Raw genomic sequence first — 21,379 nt, 5'->3', positions numbered from 1 at the left:
ACTCTTTTCCCTCTCTCTCTCTCCCTCTCATTCTGTCTCTCTCGTTTCCCTCTCTCTCTCCCTCTCGTTCTCTCTCTCCTCCTTCCTCCTTTTTTCTCTCCTTCTCCCTGACCTGTCTTTACATGTTCTTCCTCCTATTTATTTATTTTCAGTATTTCTTTGCTCGTAGTCTGTCTCTTGCTAGTTAAATCCACAATCTATCCATCCTTTCTTTTCCCTCGTCTGTCCCTCCGTCTCTCCCCAGTCCCTAGTCCTTGTTCATACTGGGAAAGTGTTCCCAATGTGTCAGTTGAATGTTAGCAGATTTGTCTTATGATATTCAGGAATGCAAATGTGTGGGAATCTTCAAACATTCATCAGAACTGCAACTAAGCACTATTGCCATGCAGAACTCGGTGCCAGCAAAAACAAGCATGGACCTTGTTGAAATGTCCTCCTCTTTGAATTCATTACAAACCGAGGAGTCCGGCTGCTTCTTCTGCTGATTGACCTTGACCCACACAGTCTCCTATTGGATTAGGACTACACAGACTGGAAATACACAACTAAATCCTCTGTTTCTTTTTGTTTATGGACAAAGAGTTTATTTTTAATTCAACTGGGATGTTGGGAAATTTCAGTCACTTTTAAGAAAGGCTTCTGCTTGTGAGTCATGATCTCAGTGATAAATAACAGACTTGGAGACAAGAGGGTGTTGAACATGCAAAACAACAAATGTTTTTTAGGCTTGTGGGAACCCCTTGCGGTCCCCTACCACTTTCGGGGTTGCTTCTCCAGGGTGTGAGGGAAAGAAAGGGAGAAAGGGGATGGAGGGGATTCTGAGGAAAAGGGATAACGGTTCAGATCCAAACGGAGACAGGATGGGCACCTCCTCTGCACCTCCTTCCTCTGCACCTCGGGCCGGAAACATCTGCATCCACCTTACACACACACACACACACACACACACACACAATAGAAATCTCTGCTTGTTCACACACACACAGGAAGTGAATCCTGTCAGTGAGAATGAGAGGTCTTCCCTGGAGGCAAGGTTCACAGAGGGGAGAGAAGCTTCGGCAGTCTCCGGAATGCTGATGCTGTATAGCTGTATTGGGATATTCGTCTTAGCCCCAGGGACCTGTGTGTGTGTGTGTGTGTGTGTGTGTGTGTGTGTGTGTGTGTGTGTGTGTGTGTGTGTGTGTGTGTGTGTGTGTGTGTGTTTCAAGTTTTATATTGTCACATGCACCAGTAGAGTGAAAAGCTTAGCCTGCAAGCCCTATCCAACAGTGCTGTATTCAATGTTAAAATAGTAGAACTAATAAGAAAAAAGAAAGAAAAAAAACAGGAGAAATAAGAGACCTTTAAACAGGGTAAATGTACAACGTGCAGCTACACTTGAGCATTTGAGGTGTGTGTGTGTGTGTGTCACAGGAGGTTGGTGGCACCTTAATTAGGGAGGATGGGCTCATGATAATGACTGGAGTGGAATAAGTGGAATGGTATCAAATACGTCAAACACATGGTTTCCATGTGTTTGATGCCATTCCATTTGCTCCGTTTCAGCCTTTATTACGAGCCATGCTCCCCTCAGCAGCCTCCACTGGTGTCAAATCAAATCAAATCAAATGTTATTGGTCACATACACGTGTTTAGCAGATGTTACTGCGGGTGTAGCAAAATGCTTGTGTTTCTAGCTCCGACAGTGCAGTAATATTTAATATTTAACAATATCTAACAGTTTCACAACATATACCCAAAATACACGTACATCCAAGTAAGGAATGAATTAAGAATATATTTACATTTACATTTAAGTCATTTAGCAGACGCTCTTATCCAGAGCGACTTACAAATTATATATACATATACGTCACAGCAGCATTGGACTAAGATACAGTGGCATAGTACGGAATACAGTATATACATATGAGATGGGTGATGCAATATTTACACACAATTAAAGTGATTAAGATACCATAGAATAGTATAGAGTACAGTTTACACATATGAGATAAGTAATGCAATATACAGAGATATTATTAAAGTGACTAATATTTCATTTCCTTAAAGTGGCCAGTGATTCCTAATCTATGTCTACAGGCAGCAGCCTCTGATGTGCTAGGGACGGCTGTTTAACAGTCAGTGGTGTAGTCTAGAATAAAATACAGTATATACATATGAAATGGGTGATGCAATATGTAAACACAATTTAGAAGTGACTAAGATACCGTAGAATAGTGTGGAGTGCGGTTTATACATATGAGATGAGTAATGCTAGATACGCAACATTATTCAAGTGGATAGTGATCCATTTCCTTAAAGTGGCCAGTGATTCCTAATCTATATCTATAGGTAGTCGCCTCTGATGTGCTAGTGATGGCTATTTAGCAGTTTGATGGTCTTGAGATAGAAGCTGTTTTTCAGTCTCTCGGTCCCAGCTTTGACGCACCTGTGCTGACCTCGCCTTCTGGATGATAGCGGGGTGAACAGGCAGTGATTCGGGTGGTTGATGTCCTTGATGATCTTTTTGGCCTTCCTGTGACATCGGGTGGTGTAAGTGTCCAGGAGGGTGGAAAGTTTGCCCCCGGTAATGAGTTGCTCAGACCGCACCACCCTCTGGAGTGCTTTGCAGTTGTGGGCTGTGCAGTTGCCATACCAGGCGGTGACACAGCCCGACAGGATGCTCTCAATTGTAAACGTTTGTGATGGTTTTAGATGTTAAGCCAAATTTCTTCAGTCTCCTGAGGTTGAAGAGGCGCTGTTGCGCCTTCTTCACCACACTGTCTGTGTGGGTGGACCATTTCAGTTTGTCAGTGACATGTACGCCAAGGAACTTGAAGCTTTCCACCTTCTCCACTGCGGTCCCATCGATGTGGATGGAGGGATGCTCCCTCTGCTGTTTCCTGAAGTCCACGATCATCTCCATAGTTTTGTTGACATTGAGTGACACCACACTGGCACCACACCCAGAGCTCTCACTTCCTCCCTGTAGGCTGTCTCATCGTTGTTGGTAATCAAGCCTACTACTGTTGTGTCATCTGCAAACTTGATGATTGAGTTGGAGGCGTGCTTGGCCACGCAGTCATGGTTGAACAGGGAGTACAGGAGGAACAGGCAGTACAGGAGGGGGCTTAGCATGCACCCTTGTGGGGCCCCAGTGTTGAGGATCAGCGAATAGGTGTTGTTTCCTAGCTTCACAAATCTGGGGGCGACCCGTCAGGAAGTCCACGACCCAGTTGCACAGGGTGGGGTCGAGTCCCAGGGCCTCGAGCTTGATGATGAGCTTGGAGGGTACTATGGTGTTGAATGCTGAGCTGTAGTCAATGAACAGCATTCTTACATAGGTATGCCTCTTGTCCAGATGGGTCAGGGCAGTGTGCAGTGTGATGGCGATTGGATCGTTTGTGGATCTATTGGGGCGGTAAGCAAATTGAAGTGGGTCTAGGGAGTCAGGTAAGGTGGAGGTGATATGATCCTTGACTAGTCTCTCAAAGCACTTCATGATGAGAGAGGTGAGTGCTACGGAGTGATAGCATTTAGTTCAATTACCGTTGCTTTCTTAGGTACAGGGACAATGGTGGCCATCTTGAAGCATGTGGGGACAACAGACTAGGATAGGGAGAGATTGAATATATCTGTGAACACACCAGCCAGCTGGTCTGCGCATGCTCTGAAGACGCGGCTAGGGATGCCATCTGGGCACTCAATCACTCATACTATACAGTACTGTGAGGGTTCTAGTTCTCATCAACATGTATTGTATAATCATTCATACTGTACAGTACTGTGAGGGTTCTAGTTCTCATCAACATGTATTGTATAATCATTCATACTGTACAGTACTGTGAGGGTTCTAGTTCTCATCAACATGTACAATATAATCATTCATACTGTACAGTACTGTGAGGGTTCTAGTTCTCATCAACATGTATAATATCATCACTCATACTGTACAGTACTGTGGGGGTTCTAGTTCTCATCAACATGTATTGTATAATCATTCATACTGTACAGTACTGTGAGGGTTCTAGTTCTCATCAACATGTATTGTATAATCATTCATACTGTACAGTACTGTGAGGGTTCTAGTTCTCATCAACATGTACAATATAATCATTCATACTGTACAGTACTGTGAGGGTTCTAGTTCTCATCAACATGTATAATATCATCACTCATACTGTACAGTACTGTGGGGGTTCTAGTTATCATCAACATGTATAGTATAACACTCATACTGTACAGTACTGTGAGGGTTCTAGTTCTCATCAACATGTATAGTATAACACTCATACTGTACAGTACTGTGGGGGTTCTAGTTCTCATCAACATGTATATTATAATCACTCATACTGTACAGTACTGTGGGGGTTCTAGTTCTCATCAACATGTATAGTTTAATCACTCATACTGTACAGTGTTGTGGGGGTTCTAGTTCTCATCAACATGTATTGTAAAATCACTCATACTGTACAGTACTGTGGGGGTTCTAGTTATCATCAACATGTATAGTATAATCACTCATACTGTACAGTACTGTGGGGGGTCTAGTTCTCATCAACATGTATAATATAATATCTCATACTGTAAAGTACTGTGAGGGTTCTAGTTCTCATCAACATGTATTGTATAATCACTCATACTATACAGTACTGTGAGGGTTCTAGTTCTCATCAACATGTATTGTATAATCATTCATACTGTACAGTACTGTGGGGGTTCTAGTTCTCATCAACATGTATTGTATAATCATTCATACTGTACAGTACTGTGAGGGTTCTAGTTCTCATCAACATGTAAATATAATCATTCATACTGTACAGTACTGTGAGGGTTCTAGTTCTCATCAACATGTATAATATCATCACTCATACTGTACAGTACTGTGGGGGTTCTAGTTATCATCAACATGTATATTATAATCACTCATACTGTACAGTACTGTGGGGGTTCTAGTTCTCATCAACATGTATAGTTTAATCACTCATACTGTACAGTGTTGTGGGGGTTCTAGTTCTCATCAACATGCATTGTAAAATCACTCATACTGTACAGTACTGTGGGGGTTCTAGTTATCATCAACATGTATAGTATAATCACTCATACTGTACAGTACTGTGGGGGGTCTAGTTCTCATCAACATGTATAATATAATATCTCATACTGTAAAGTACTGTGAGGGTTCTAGTTCTCATCAACATGCATTGTAAAATCACTCATACTATACAGTACTGTGAGGGTTCTAGTTCTAATCAACATGTATAGTATAATCACTCATACTGTACAGTACTGTGAGGGTTCTAGTTCTCATCAACATGTATAGTATAATCACTCGTACTGTACAGTACTGTGGGGGTTCTAGTTCTCATCAACATGTATAATATAACCACTCATTCTGTACAGTACTGTGGGGGTTCTAGTTCTCATCAACATGTATAATATAATCACTCATACTGTACAGTACTGTGAGGGTTCTAGTTCTCATCAACATGTATAGTATAATCACTCATACTATACAGTACTGTGAGGGTTCTAGTTCTCATCAACATGTATTGTAAAATCACTCATAATGTACAGTACTGTGGGGGTTCTAGTTCTCATCAACATGTATAGTTTAATCACTCATACTGTACAGTGTTGTGGGGTTTCTAGTTCTCATCAACATGCATTGTATAATCATTCATACTGTACAGTACTGTGGGGGTTCTAGTTATCATCAACATGTATAGTATAACACTCATACTGTACAGTACTGTGAGGGTTCTAGTTCTCATCAACATGTATAGTATAACACTCATTCTGTACAGTCCTGTGGGGGTTCTAGTTCTCATCAACATGTATTGTATAACACTCATACCTTACAGTACTGTGAGGGTTCTAGTTCTCATCAACATGTATAGTAAAATCACTCATACTGTACAGTACTGTGAGGGTTCTAGTTATCATCAACATGTATAGTTTAATCACTCATACTGTACAGTGTTGTGGGGGTTCTAGTTCTCATCAACATGCATTGTAAAATCACTCATACTATACAGTACTGTGAGGGTTCTAGTTCTCATCAACATGTATAGTATAATCACTCATACTGTACAGTACTGTGGGGGTTCTAGTTCTCATCAACATGTATAGTATAACACTCATACTGTAAAGTACTGTGGGGGTTCTAGTTCTCATCAACATGCATTGTAAAATCACTCATACTGTACAGTACTGTGAGGGTTCTAGTTCTCTTCAACATGTATAATATAATCACTCATACTGTACAGTACTCTGAGGGTTCTAGTTCTCATCAACATGTATAGTATAATCACTCATACTATACAGTACTGTGGGGGTTCTAGTTCTCATCAACATGTACAATATAATCATTCATACTGTACAGTACTGTGAGGGTTCTAGTTCTCATCAACATGTATAATATCATCACTCATACTGTACAGTACTGTGGGGGTTCTAGTTATCATCAACAGGTATAATATAACACTCATACTGTACAGTACTGTGAGGGTTCTAGTTCTCATCAACATGTATAGTATAACACTCATACTGTACAGTACTGTGGGGGTTCTAGTTCTCATCAACATGTATATTATAATCACTCATACTGTACAGTACTGTGGGGGTTCTAGTTCTCATCAACATGTATAGTTTAATCACTCATACTGTACAGTGTTGTGGGGGTTCTAGTTCTCATCAACATGTATTGTAAAATCACTCATACTGTACAGTACTGTGGGGGTTCTAGTTCTCATCAACATGTATATTATAATCACTCATACTGTACAGTACTGTGAGGATTCTAGTTCTCATCAACATGTATTGTATAACACTCATACTGTACAGTACTGTGGGGTTCTAGTTCTCATCAACATGTATTGTATAACACTCATACTGTACAGTACTGTGGGGGTTCTAGTTCTCATCAACATGTATAGTGTAATCACTCATACTGTACAGTACTGTGGGGGTTCTAGTTCTCATCAACATGTATTGTAAAATCACTCTCACTGTACAGTACTGTGGGGGTTCTAGTTCTCATCAACATGTATTGTAAAATCACTCATACTGTTCAGTACTGTGGGGGTTCTAGTTCTCATCAACATGTATAGTATAATCACTCATACTGTACAGTACTGTGGGGGTTCTAGTTCTCATCAACATGTATAGTATAATCACTCATTCTGTACAGTACCTTGGGAGTTCTAGTTCTCATCAACATGTATAATATAATCACTCATACTGTACAGTACTGTGAGGGTTCTAGTTCTCATCAACATGTATAGTATAATCACTCATACTATACAGTACTGTGAGGGTTCTAGTTCTCATCAACATGTATTGTAAAATCACTCATACTGTACAGTACTGTGGGGGTTCTAGTTCTCATCAACATGTATTGTAAAATCACTCATACTGTACAGTACTGTGGGGGTTCTAGTTCTCATCAACATGTATAATATAATCACTCATACTGTACAGTACTGTGAGGGTTCTAGTTCTCATCAACATGTATAGTAAAATCACTCATACTGTACAGTACTGTGAGGGTTCTAGTTCTCATCAGCATGTATAGTTTAATCACTCATACTGTACAATGTTGTGGGGGTTCTAGTTCTCATCAACATGCATTGTATAATCATTCATACTGTACAGTACTGTGGGGGTTCTAGTTCTCATCAACATGTATAGTATAATCACTCATACTGTACAGTACTGTGGGGGTTCTAGTTCTCATCGACATGTATTGTAAAATGACTCATACTGTACAGTAATGTGGGGGTTCTAGTTCTCATCAACATGTATTGTAAAATCACTCATACTGTACAGTACTGTGTTTTTTTTGTTCTCATCAACATGTATAGTATAATCACTCATACTGTACACTACTGTAGGGGTTCTAGTTCTCATCAACATATATAGTATAATCACTCATACTGTACAGTACTGTGGGGGTTCTAGTTCTCATCAACATGTATAATATAATCACTCATACTGTACAGTACTGTGTGGGTTTTTGTTCTCATCAACATGTATAGTATAATCACTCATACTGTACAGTACTGTGGGGGTTCTAACTCTCATCAACATGTATTATATAATCACTCATACTGTACAGTACTGTGGGGATTCTAGTTCTCATCAACATGTATAATATAATCACTCATACTGTACAGTACTGTGGGGGTTCTAGTTCTCATCAACATGTATTATATAATCACTCATACTGTACAGTACTGTGAGGGTTCTAGTTCTCATCAACATGTATAGTATAATCACTCATACTGTACAGTACTGTGGGGGGTCTAGTTCTCATCAACATGTATAATATAATATCTCATACTGTAAAGTACTGTGAGGGTTCTAGTTCTCATCAACATGTATTGTATAATCACTCATACTATACAGTACTGTGAGGGTTCTAGTTCTCATCAACATGTATTGTATAATCATTCATACTGTACAGTACTGTGGGGGTTCTAGTTCTCATCAACATGTATTGTATAATCATTCATACTGTACAGTACTGTGAGGGTTCTAGTTCTCATCAACATGTAAATATAATCATTCATACTGTACAGTACTGTGAGGGTTCTAGTTCTCATCAACATGTATAATATCATCACTCATACTGTACAGTACTGTGGGGGTTCTAGTTATCATCAACATGTATATTATAATCACTCATACTGTACAGTACTGTGGGGGTTCTAGTTCTCATCAACATGTATAGTTTAATCACTCATACTGTACAGTGTTGTGGGGGTTCTAGTTCTCATCAACATGCATTGTAAAATCACTCATACTGTACAGTACTGTGGGGGTTCTAGTTATCATCAACATGTATAGTATAATCACTCATACTGTACAGTACTGTGGGGGGTCTAGTTCTCATCAACATGTATAATATAATATCTCATACTGTAAAGTACTGTGAGGGTTCTAGTTCTCATCAACATGCATTGTAAAATCACTCATACTATACAGTACTGTGAGGGTTCTAGTTCTAATCAACATGTATAGTATAATCACTCATACTGTACAGTACTGTGAGGGTTCTAGTTCTCATCAACATGTATAGTATAATCACTCGTACTGTACAGTACTGTGGGGGTTCTAGTTCTCATCAACATGTATAATATAACCACTCATTCTGTACAGTACTGTGGGGGTTCTAGTTCTCATCAACATGTATAATATAATCACTCATACTGTACAGTACTGTGAGGGTTCTAGTTCTCATCAACATGTATAGTATAATCACTCATACTATACAGTACTGTGAGGGTTCTAGTTCTCATCAACATGTATTGTAAAATCACTCATAATGTACAGTACTGTGGGGGTTCTAGTTCTCATCAACATGTATAGTTTAATCACTCATACTGTACAGTGTTGTGGGGTTTCTAGTTCTCATCAACATGCATTGTATAATCATTCATACTGTACAGTACTGTGGGGGTTCTAGTTATCATCAACATGTATAGTATAACACTCATACTGTACAGTACTGTGAGGGTTCTAGTTCTCATCAACATGTATAGTATAACACTCATTCTGTACAGTCCTGTGGGGGTTCTAGTTCTCATCAACATGTATTGTATAACACTCATACCTTACAGTACTGTGAGGGTTCTAGTTCTCATCAACATGTATAGTAAAATCACTCATACTGTACAGTACTGTGAGGGTTCTAGTTATCATCAACATGTATAGTTTAATCACTCATACTGTACAGTGTTGTGGGGGTTCTAGTTCTCATCAACATGCATTGTAAAATCACTCATACTATACAGTACTGTGAGGGTTCTAGTTCTCATCAACATGTATAGTATAATCACTCATACTGTACAGTACTGTGGGGGTTCTAGTTCTCATCAACATGTATAGTATAACACTCATACTGTAAAGTACTGTGGGGGTTCTAGTTCTCATCAACATGCATTGTAAAATCACTCATACTGTACAGTACTGTGAGGGTTCTAGTTCTCTTCAACATGTATAATATAATCACACATACTGTACAGTACTCTGAGGGTTCTAGTTCTCATCAACATGTATAGTATAATCACTCATACTATACAGTACTGTGGGGGTTCTAGTTCTCATCAACATGTACAATATAATCATTCATACTGTACAGTACTGTGAGGGTTCTAGTTCTCATCAACATGTATAATATCATCACTCATACTGTACAGTACTGTGGGGGTTCTAGTTATCATCAACAGGTATAATATAACACTCATACTGTACAGTACTGTGAGGGTTCTAGTTCTCATCAACATGTATAGTATAACACTCATACTGTACAGTACTGTGGGGGTTCTAGTTCTCATCAACATGTATATTATAATCACTCATACTGTACAGTACTGTGGGGGTTCTAGTTCTCATCAACATGTATAGTTTAATCACTCATACTGTACAGTGTTGTGGGGGTTCTAGTTCTCATCAACATGTATTGTAAAATCACTCATACTGTACAGTACTGTGGGGGTTCTAGTTCTCATCAACATGTATATTATAATCACTCATACTGTACAGTACTGTGAGGATTCTAGTTCTCATCAACATGTATTGTATAACACTCATACTGTACAGTACTGTGGGGTTCTAGTTCTCATCAACATGTATTGTATAACACTCATACTGTACAGTACTGTGGGGGTTCTAGTTCTCATCAACATGTATAGTGTAATCACTCATACTGTACAGTACTGTGGGGGTTCTAGTTCTCATCAACATGTATTGTAAAATCACTCATACTGTACAGTACTGTGGGGGTTCTAGTTCTCATCAACATGTATTGTAAAATCACTCTCACTGTACAGTACTGTGGGGGTTCTAGTTCTCATCAACATGTATTGTAAAATCACTCATACTGTTCAGTACTGTGGGGGTTCTAGTTCTCATCAACATGTATAGTTTAATCACTCATACTGTACAGTGTTGTGGGGGTTCTAGTTCTCATCAACATGCATTGTAAAATCACTCATACTATACAGTACTGTGAGGGTTCTAGTTCTCATCAACATGTATAGTATAATCACTCATACTGTACAGTACTGTGGGGGTTCTAGTTCTCATCAACATGTATAGTATAACACTCATACTGTAAAGTACTGTGGGGGTTCTAGTTCTCATCAACATGCATTGTAAAATCACTCATACTGTACAGTACTGTGAGGGTTCTAGTTCTCTTCAACATGTATAATATAATCACACATACTGTACAGTACTCTGAGGGTTCTAGTTCTCATCAACATGTATAGTATAATCACTCATACTATACAGTACTGTGGGGGTTCTAGTTCTCATCAACATGTACAATATAATCATTCATACTGTACAGTACTGTGAGGGTTCTAGTTCTCATCAACATGTATAATATCATCACTCATACTGTACAGTACTGTGGGGGTTCTAGTTATCATCAACAGGTATAATATAACACTCATACTGTACAGTACTGTGAGGGTTCTAGTTCTCATCAACATGTATAGTATAACACTCATACTGTACAGTACTGTGGGGGTTCTAGTTCTCATCAACATGTATATTATAATCACTCATACTGTACAGTACTGTGGGGGTTCTAGTTCTCATCAACATGTATAGTTTAATCACTCATACTGTACAGTGTTGTGGGGGTTCTAGTTCTCATCAACATGTATTGTAAAATCACTCATACTGTACAGTACTGTGGGGGTTCTAGTTCTCATCAACATGTATATTATAATCACTCATACTGTACAGTACTGTGAGGATTCTAGTTCTCATCAACATGTATTGTATAACACTCATACTGTACAGTACTGTGGGGTTCTAGTTCTCATCAACATGTATTGTATAACACTCATACTGTACAGTACTGTGGGGGTTCTAGTTCTCATCAACATGTATAGTGTAATCACTCATACTGTACAGTACTGTGGGGGTTCTAGTTCTCATCAACATGTATTGTAAAATCACTCATACTGTACAGTACTGTGGGGGTTCTAGTTCTCATCAACATGTATTGTAAAATCACTCTCACTGTACAGTACTGTGGGGGTTCTAGTTCTCATCAACATGTATTGTAAAATCACTCATACTGTTCAGTACTGTGGGGGTTCTAGTTCTCATCAACATGTATAGTATAATCACTCATACTGTACAGTACTGTGGGGGTTCTAGTTCTCATCAACATGTATAGTATAATCACTCATTCTGTACAGTACCTTGGGAGTTCTAGTTCTCATCAACATGTATAATATAATCACTCATACTGTACAGTACTGTGAGGGTTCTAGTTCTCATCAACATGTATAGTATAATCACTCATACTATACAGTACTGTGAGGGTTCTAGTTCTCATCAACATGTATTGTAAAATCACTCATACTGTACAGTACTGTGGGGGTTCTAGTTCTCATCAACATGTATTGTAAAATCACTCATACTGTACAGTACTGTGGGGGTTCTAGTTCTCATCAACATGTATAATATAATCACTCATACTGTACAGTACTGTGAGGGTTCTAGTTCTCATCAACATGTATAGTAAAATCACTCATACTGTACAGTACTGTGAGGGTTCTAGTTCTCATCAGCATGTATAGTTTAATCACTCATACTGTACAATGTTGTGGGGGTTCTAGTTCTCATCAACATGCATTGTATAATCATTCATACTGTACAGTACTGTGGGGGTTCTAGTTCTCATCAACATGTATAGTATAATCACTCATACTGTACAGTACTGTGGGGGTTCTAGTTCTCATCGACATGTATTGTAAAATGACTCATACTGTACAGTAATGTGGGGGTTCTAGTTCTCATCAACATGTATTGTAAAATCACTCATACTGTACAGTACTGTGTTTTTTTTGTTCTCATCAACATGTATAGTATAATCACTCATACTGTACACTACTGTAGGGGTTCTAGTTCTCATCAACATATATAGTATAATCACTCATACTGTACAGTACTGTGGGGGTTCTAGTTCTCATCAACATGTATAATATAATCACTCATACTGTACAGTACTGTGTGGGTTTTTGTTCTCATCAACATGTATAGTATAATCACTCATACTGTACAGTACTGTGGGGGTTCTAACTCTCATCAACATGTATTATATAATCACTCATACTGTACAGTACTGTGGGGATTCTAGTTCTCATCAACATGTATAATATAATCACTCATACTGTACAGTACTGTGGGGGTTCTAGTTCTCATCAACATGTATTATATAATCACTCATACTGTACAGTACTGTGAGGGTTCTAGTTCTCATCAACATGTATAGTATAATCACTCATACTGTACAGTACTGTGGGGGTTCTAGTTCTCATCAACATGTATAATATAATCACTCATACTGTACAGTACTGTGGGAGTTCTAGTTCTCATCAACATGTATAATATAATCACTCATACTGTACAGTACTGTGAGGGTTCTAGTTCTCATCAACATGTATAATATAATCTCTCATACTGTACAGTACTGTGAGGGTTCTAGTTCTCATCAACATGTATCGTATAATCACTCATACTGTACAGTACTGTGGGGGTTCTAACTCTCATCAACACTTATTATATAATCACTCATACTGTACAGTACTGTGGGGATTCTAGTTCTCATCAACATGTATAATATAATCACTCATACTGTAAAGTACTGTGGGGGTTCTAGTTCTCATCAACATGCATTGTAAAATCACTCATACTGTACAGTACTGTGAGGGTTCTAGTTCTCTTCAACATGTATAATATAATCACTCATACTGTACAGTACTCTGAGGGTTCTAGTTCTCATCAACATGTATAGTATAATCACTCATACTATACAGTACTGTGGGGGTTCTAGTTCTCATCAACATGTACAATATAATCATTCATACTGTACAGTACTGTGAGGGTTCTAGTTCTCATCAACATGTATAATATCATCACTCATACTGTACAGTACTGTGGGGGTTCTAGTTATCATCAACAGGTATAATATAACACTCATACTGTACAGTACTGTGAGGGTTCTAGTTCTCATCAACATGTATAGTATAACACTCATACTGTACAGTACTGTGGGGGTTCTAGTTCTCATCAACATGTATATTATAATCACTCATACTGTACAGTACTGTGGGGGTTCTAGTTCTCATCAACATGTATAGTTTAATCACTCATACTGTACAGTGTTGTGGGGGTTCTAGTTCTCATCAACATGTATTGTAAAATCACTCATACTGTACAGTACTGTGGGGGTTCTAGTTCTCATCAACATGTATATTATAATCACTCATACTGTACAGTACTGTGAGGATTCTAGTTCTCATCAACATGTATTGTATAACACTCATACTGTACAGTACTGTGGGGTTCTAGTTCTCATCAACATGTATTGTATAACACTCATACTGTACAGTACTGTGGGGGTTCTAGTTCTCATCAACATGTATAGTGTAATCACTCATACTGTACAGTACTGTGGGGGTTCTAGTTCTCATCAACATGTATTGTAAAATCACTCATACTGTACAGTACTGTGGGGGTTCTAGTTCTCATCAACATGTATTGTAAAATCACTCTCACTGTACAGTACTGTGGGGGTTCTAGTTCTCATCAACATGTATTGTAAAATCACTCATACTGTTCAGTACTGTGGGGGTTCTAGTTCTCATCAACATGTATAGTATAATCACTCATACTGTACAGTACTGTGGGGGTTCTAGTTCTCATCAACATGTATAGTATAATCACTCATTCTGTACAGTACCTTGGGAGTTCTAGTTCTCATCAACATGTATTATATAATCACTCATACTGTACAGTACTGTGGGGATTCTAGTTCTCATCAACATGTATAATATAATCACTCATACTGTACAGTACTGTGGGGGTTCTAGTTCTCATCAACATGTATTATATAATCACTCATACTGTACAGTACTGTGAGGGTTCTAGTTCTCATCAACATGTATAGTATAATCACTCATACTGTACAGTACTGTGGGGGTTCTAGTTCTCATCAACATGTATAATATAATCACTCATACTGTACAGTACTGTGGGGGTTCTAGTTCTCATCAACATGTATAATATAATCACTCATACTGTACAGTACTGTGAGGGTTCTAGTTCTCATCAACATGTATAATATAATCTCTCATACTGTACAGTACTGTGAGGGTTCTAGTTCTCATCAACATGTATCGTGTAATCACTCATACTGTACAGTACTGTGGGGGTTCTAACTCTCATCAACACTTATTATATAATCACTCATACTGTACAGTACTGTGGGGATTCTAGTTCTCATCAACATGTATAATATAATCACTCATACTGTACAGTACTGTGGGGGTTCTAGTTCTCATCAACATGTATTATATAATCACTCATACTGTACAGTACTGTGAGGGTTCTAGTTCTCATCAACATGTATAGTATAATCACTCATACTGTACAGTACTGTGGGGGTTCTAGTTCTCATCAACATGTATAATATAATCACTCATACTGTACAGTACTGTGGGGGTTCTAGTTCTCATCAACATGTATAATATAATCACTCATACTGTACAGTACTGTGAGGGTTCTAGTTCTCATCAACATGTATAATATAATCTCTCATACTGTACAGTACTGTGAGGGTTCTAGTTCTCATCAACATGTATACTATAATCACTCATACTGTACAGTACTGTGGGGGTTCTAGTTCTCATCAACATGTATAATATAATCACTCTTACTTTACAGTACTGTGATGGTTCTAGTTCTCATCAACATGTATAGTATAATCACTCATACTGTACAGTACTGTGGGGGTTCTAGTTCTCATCAACATGTATAGTTTAATCACTCATACTGTACAGTGTTGTGGGGTTTCTAGTTCTCATCAACATGCATTGTATAATCATTCATACTGTACAGTACTGTGGGGGTTCTAGTTATCATCAACATGTATAGTATAACACTCATACTGTACAGTACTGTGAGGGTTCTAGTTCTCATCAACATGTATAGTATAACACTCATTCTGTACAGTACTGTGGGGGTTCTAGTTCTCATCAACATGTATTGTATAACACTCGTACCTTACAGTACTGTGAGGGTTCTAGTTCTCATCAACATGTATAGTATAATCACTCATTCTGTACAGTACTGTGAGGATTCTAGTTCTCATCAACATGTATTGCAGGGGTGTCAAACTCATTCCACGGAGGGCCTAGTGTCTGCAGGTTTTTGGTTTTTCCTTTCAATAAAGCCCTAGACAACCAGGTGTGGGGAGTTCCTAACTAATTAGTGATGTTAATTCATCAATCAAGTACAAGGGAGGAGCGAAAACCCGCAGACACTCGGCCCTCCGTGGAATGAGTTTGACACCTGTGATGTATTGTATAACACTCATACTGTACAGTACTGTGGGGTTCTAGTTCTCATCAACATGTATTGTATAACACTCATACTGTACAGTACTGTGGGGGTTCTAGTTCTCATCAACATGTATTGTAAAATCTCTCATACTGTTCAGTACTGTGGGGGTTCTAGTTCTCATCAACATGTATAGTATAATCACTCATACTGTACAGTACTGTGGGGGTTCTAGTTCTCATCAACATGTATAGTATAATCACTCATTCTGTACAGTACCTTGGGGGTTCTAGTTCTCATCAACATGTATAATATAATCACTCATACTGTACAGTACTGTGAGGGTTCTAGTTCTCATCAACATGTATTGTAAAATCACTCATACTGTACAGTACTGTGGGGGTTCTAGTTCTCATCAACATGTATTGTATAACACTCGTACCTTACAGTACTGTGAGGGTTCTAGTTCTCATCAACATGTATAGTATAATCACTCATTCTGTACAGTACTGTGAGGATTCTAGTTCTCATCAACATGTATTGTATAACACTCATACTGTACAGTACTGTGGGGTTCTAGTTCTCATCAACATGTATTGTATAACACTCATACTGTACAGTACTGTGGGGGTTCTAGTTCTCATCAACATGTATAGTGTAATCACTCATACTGTACAGTACTGTGGGGGTTCTAGTTCTCATCAACATGTATTGTAAAATCTCTCATACTGTTCAGTACTGTGGGGGTTCTAGTTCTCATCAACATGTATAGTATAATCACTCATACTGTACAGTACTGTGGGGGTTCTAGTTCTCATCAACATGTATAGTATAATCACTCATTCTGTACAGTACCTTGGGGGTTCTAGTTCTCATCAACATGTATAATATAATCACTCATACTGTACAGTACTGTGAGGGTTCTAGTTCTCATCAACATGTATTGTAAAATCACTCATACTGTACAGTACTGTGGGGGTTCTAGTTCTCATCAACATGTATTGTAAAATCACTCATACTGTACAGTACTGTGGGGGTTCTAGTTCTCATCAACATGTATAATATAATCACTCATACTGACAGTACTGTGAGGGTTCTAGTTCTCATCAACATGTATAGTAAAATCACTCATACTGTACAGTACTGTGAGGGTTCTAGTTCTCATCACTATGTATAGTTTAATCACTCATACTGTACAATGTTGTGGGGGTTCTAGTTCTCATCAACATGCATTGTATAATCATTCATACTGTACAGTACTGTGGGGGTTCTAGTTCTCATCAACATGTATAGTATAATCACTCATACTGTACAGTACTGTGGGGGTTCTAGTTCTCATCGACATGTATAATATAATCACTCATACTGTACAGTACTGTGATGGTTCTAGTTCTCATCAACATGTATAGTATAATCACTCATACTGTACAGTACTGTGGGGGTTCTAGTTCTCATCAACATGTATAGTATAATCACTCATACTGTACAGTACTGTGGGGGTTCTAGTTCTCATCAACATGTATAATATAATCACTCATACTGTACAGTACTGTGAGGGTTCTAGTTCTCATCAACATGTATAGTATAATCACTCATACTATACAGTACTGTGGGGGTTCTAGTTCTCATCAACATGTATAGTATAATACTCATACTGTACAGTACTGTGAGGGTTCTAGTTCTCATCAGCATGTATAGTATAACACTCATACTGTACAGTACTGTGGGGGTTCTAGTTCTCATCAACATGTATCGTATAATCACTCATACTGTACAGTACTGTGGGGGTTTAGTTCTCATCAACATGTATTGTATAACACTCATACTGTACAGTACTGTGGGGGTTCTAGTTCTCATCAACATGTATAGTATAATCTCTCATACTGTACAGTACTGTGGGGGTTCTAGTTCTCATCAGCATGTATAGTATAACACTCATACTGTACAGTACTGTGGAGGTTCTAGTTCTCATCAACATGTATAGTATAACACTCATACTGTACAGTACTGTGGGGGTTCTAGTTCTCATCAACATGTATTGCATAACACTCATACTGTACAGTACTATGAGGGTTCTAGTTCTCATCAACATGTAGAGTATAATCACTCATACTGTACAGTACTGTTGGGGTTCTAGTTCCAATCAACATGTATTGTATAACACTCATACTGTACAGTACTGTGAGGGTTCTAGTTCTCATCAACATGTATAGTATAACACTCATACTGTACAGTACTGTGGGGGTTCTAGTTCTCATCAACATGTATTGTATAACACTCATACTGTACAGTTCTGCGGGGGTTCTATTTCTCATCAACATGTATTGTATAATCACTCATACTGTACAGTACTGTGGGGGTTCTAGTTCTCATCAACATGTATAGTATAATCACTCATACTGTACAGTACTGTGGGGGTTCTAGTTCTCATCAACATGTATTGTATAACACTCATACTGTATAGTACTATGAGGGTTCTAGTTCTCATCAACATGTATAGTATAATCACTCATACTGTACAGTACTGTGGGGGTTCTAGTTCTCATCAACATGTATTGTATAACACTCATACTGTACAGTACTGTGGGGGTTCTAGTTCTCATCAACATGTATTGTATAACACTCATACTGTACAGTACTGTGGGGGTTCTAGTTCTCATCAACATGTATAGTATAACACTCATACTGTACAGTACTGTGAGGGTTCTAGTTCTCCCTCTCTCCTGCATTTGGCCACAAGTTCTCATCAACATCAGATCTTATGTCTTCTCTGGCGATGCATCTTGGAAAGTATCTTCTGGAATGTCTAATCCAACCCTGGCAGTCTTCAGGAGAAGTGTCTCCTTACCTCGCATCCAGTAAGGACATCTAGTCATGTGGATGGTGGTCACCTTCCACCTCCACGCAGAGAAAAACTCCTCTATGTGCTTTAGGAAGGGGGAGTAGGGAGGCAGGAATACTACTGACATCCTGGGATGTGCAGCAAAGTGGTGGAATGCCACATTATCCCACACAACAACGAAGGTAGGGGAGTTTCTTTCCCCTCTCTCCTCCGCTGACACAAGTCGATTATGCAGGTCATCCAGAAAATAAATGAGCCTTTCTGTATTGTAGGGGCCAATGAGGTATTTGTGTAACAGCACACCATCATTGGACAGTGCTGCACACATTGTGATGTTAGCTCCTCTCTGGCCTGGGACATCCATGGTTGCTCTCTGTCCAATCACATTTCTTCCACTGCGGTGTGTTTTTGACAGGTTGAATCCAGCTTCATCCACAAAGATGAATGTATGTGCAGTTTGCCTGGCTACCATCTCCAGTACTACCTAATACAGTAATACAGTAAATCCACAGTTTTACATTTATTGATACCAGAGTTCTTTCACACGTTCACTTTTTCCCTCAAAGGGTACAGTGTACAACCTCTTCATCCTTAGTTTCTCTAGGACTCTGGTAATTGTTGTTGTGCTGACCGTTTTCACATTCCCAAAAGTGATATTGTCTGCCAGCACTCTGTCCTGAATTTCCCGCAGTTTTATTGTATTGTTGCCAATTACCATGTCAATAATGGCAATTTCCTGCGCATCTGATAATATTCTGCCTCTCCCTCCTGAGGGAGGCAACCTTTGGATCCTACTGAAAAACACAAAACAAGCAATATATTTCAAAATGTCAGTACATGTAAAAATGTGAACATACTGTATAGTACTGCAATAATAGTTAAATTAGCATTGAAGGATGCACATCTCACCTGTTGTTTTACCGGAAAATTTGTACTATTGATGCAACTGTTGAATGCTGAAGATTTGGTTCCACCCTTAAACCAGCCTCTCTCAAACAGAGACCATGGTTTACAACAATAATTGTGGCCCTTATCTCATCAGAGACCACCACTCTTGGTCTTCCTCTCCTTTGTCCTCCACACATTCTCCCTCTCCCTGCCATTCTCTTTTCCCCACCAACCTGTCTTCCTCTCCTTTGTCCTCCACGTATTCTCCCTCTCCCTGCCACTCTTCTGCCCCACCAACCTGTCTTCCTCTCCTTTGTCCTCCACGTATTCTCCCTCTCCCTGCCACTCTTCTGCCCCACCAACCTGTCTTCCTCTCCTTTGTCCTCCACGTATTCTCCCTCTCCCTGCCACTCTTCTGCCCCACCAACCTGTCTTCCTCTCCTTTGTCCTCCACGTATTCTCCCTCTCCCTGCCACTCTTCTGCCCCACCAACCTGTCTTCCTCTCCTTTGTCCTCCACGTATTCTCCCTCTCCCTGCCACTCTTCTCTCCCCACCAACCTGTCTTCCTCTCCTTTGTCCTCCACGTATTCTCCCTCTCCCTGCCACTCTTCTGCCCCACCAACCTGTCTTCCTCTCCTTTGTCCTCCACGTATTCTCCCTCTCCCTGCCACTCTTCTGCCCCACCAACCTGTCTTCCTTGATCCATGTTTCCAAACTAAATCATTCCGAAGCCGTCCTCTTTTGTCTGTTTGGTAACGAGACTAAAAACAGGACATTTGGGTAGGTTTCAGCTGAAATTGCAATCAGCTGTGTTTGGAATAATTACATTTTCTGCTGAGATGTTCTATATGTTTCAATCTGGTTACTGCAGAAATGCACGACATTTGCCATCATTCTGTTTTGAATGTGTTTTTAACAGTTTTGGAAACAGTGTGTCAGCATTTGAAAACATGCTGCAAATATATAGTTTAGCAGGTGGTGGAGTATGAATAAGAAAAGAGCTCATGGATTTCGGAGAATGTGGTCATTGAAAGCATTTTGTGTGAAAGCAATGAAAAATGATTCACAGCTTGGACCACATACACTTCTGTTTCGCTGACTGTGTGAAGAGTTTTGACAATCTAACTTCAGTTTTGACCAATGCATGTTAGCAATTGAAAAAAACGGTAATAACAACATGGCACATTAATATGTCCCACCTCCACCCCAGGTCCCCAAGCTGCTGTCTATGGAGCCTAGGAAAGGCTCTCGTTCAGGGGGAACCAGGGTGACCATCAGGGGGGAGCACCTGGACACTG

At 39.2% G+C, this 21,379-nt stretch overlaps 1 protein-coding gene across 2 annotated transcripts in view; it reads left to right on the top strand.

Annotated features, from left to right (window-relative positions):
- LOC129861027 (plexin-D1-like) overlaps positions 1-21,379 on the top strand; it is a 130,763-nt gene that overhangs the window by 62,093 nt on the left and 47,291 nt on the right. For both annotated transcript variants that reach the window (XM_055932058.1, XM_055932059.1), the window contains exon 15: positions 21,292-21,379. This exon is cut by the window's right edge and continues 52 nt beyond it. In XM_055932058.1, coding sequence (XP_055788033.1) covers positions 21,292-21,379 — 88 coding nt within the window. The remainder of the gene's footprint in view (positions 1-21,291) is intronic.

This window comes from Salvelinus fontinalis, chromosome 8 (assembly GCF_029448725.1).
Source record: "Salvelinus fontinalis isolate EN_2023a chromosome 8, ASM2944872v1, whole genome shotgun sequence".
NCBI classification, from domain to species: Eukaryota; Metazoa; Chordata; class Actinopteri; order Salmoniformes; family Salmonidae; genus Salvelinus; species Salvelinus fontinalis.
Note: the sequence above shows the minus strand (reverse complement) of the source record. Positions and strands in the feature narration are given on the sequence as shown.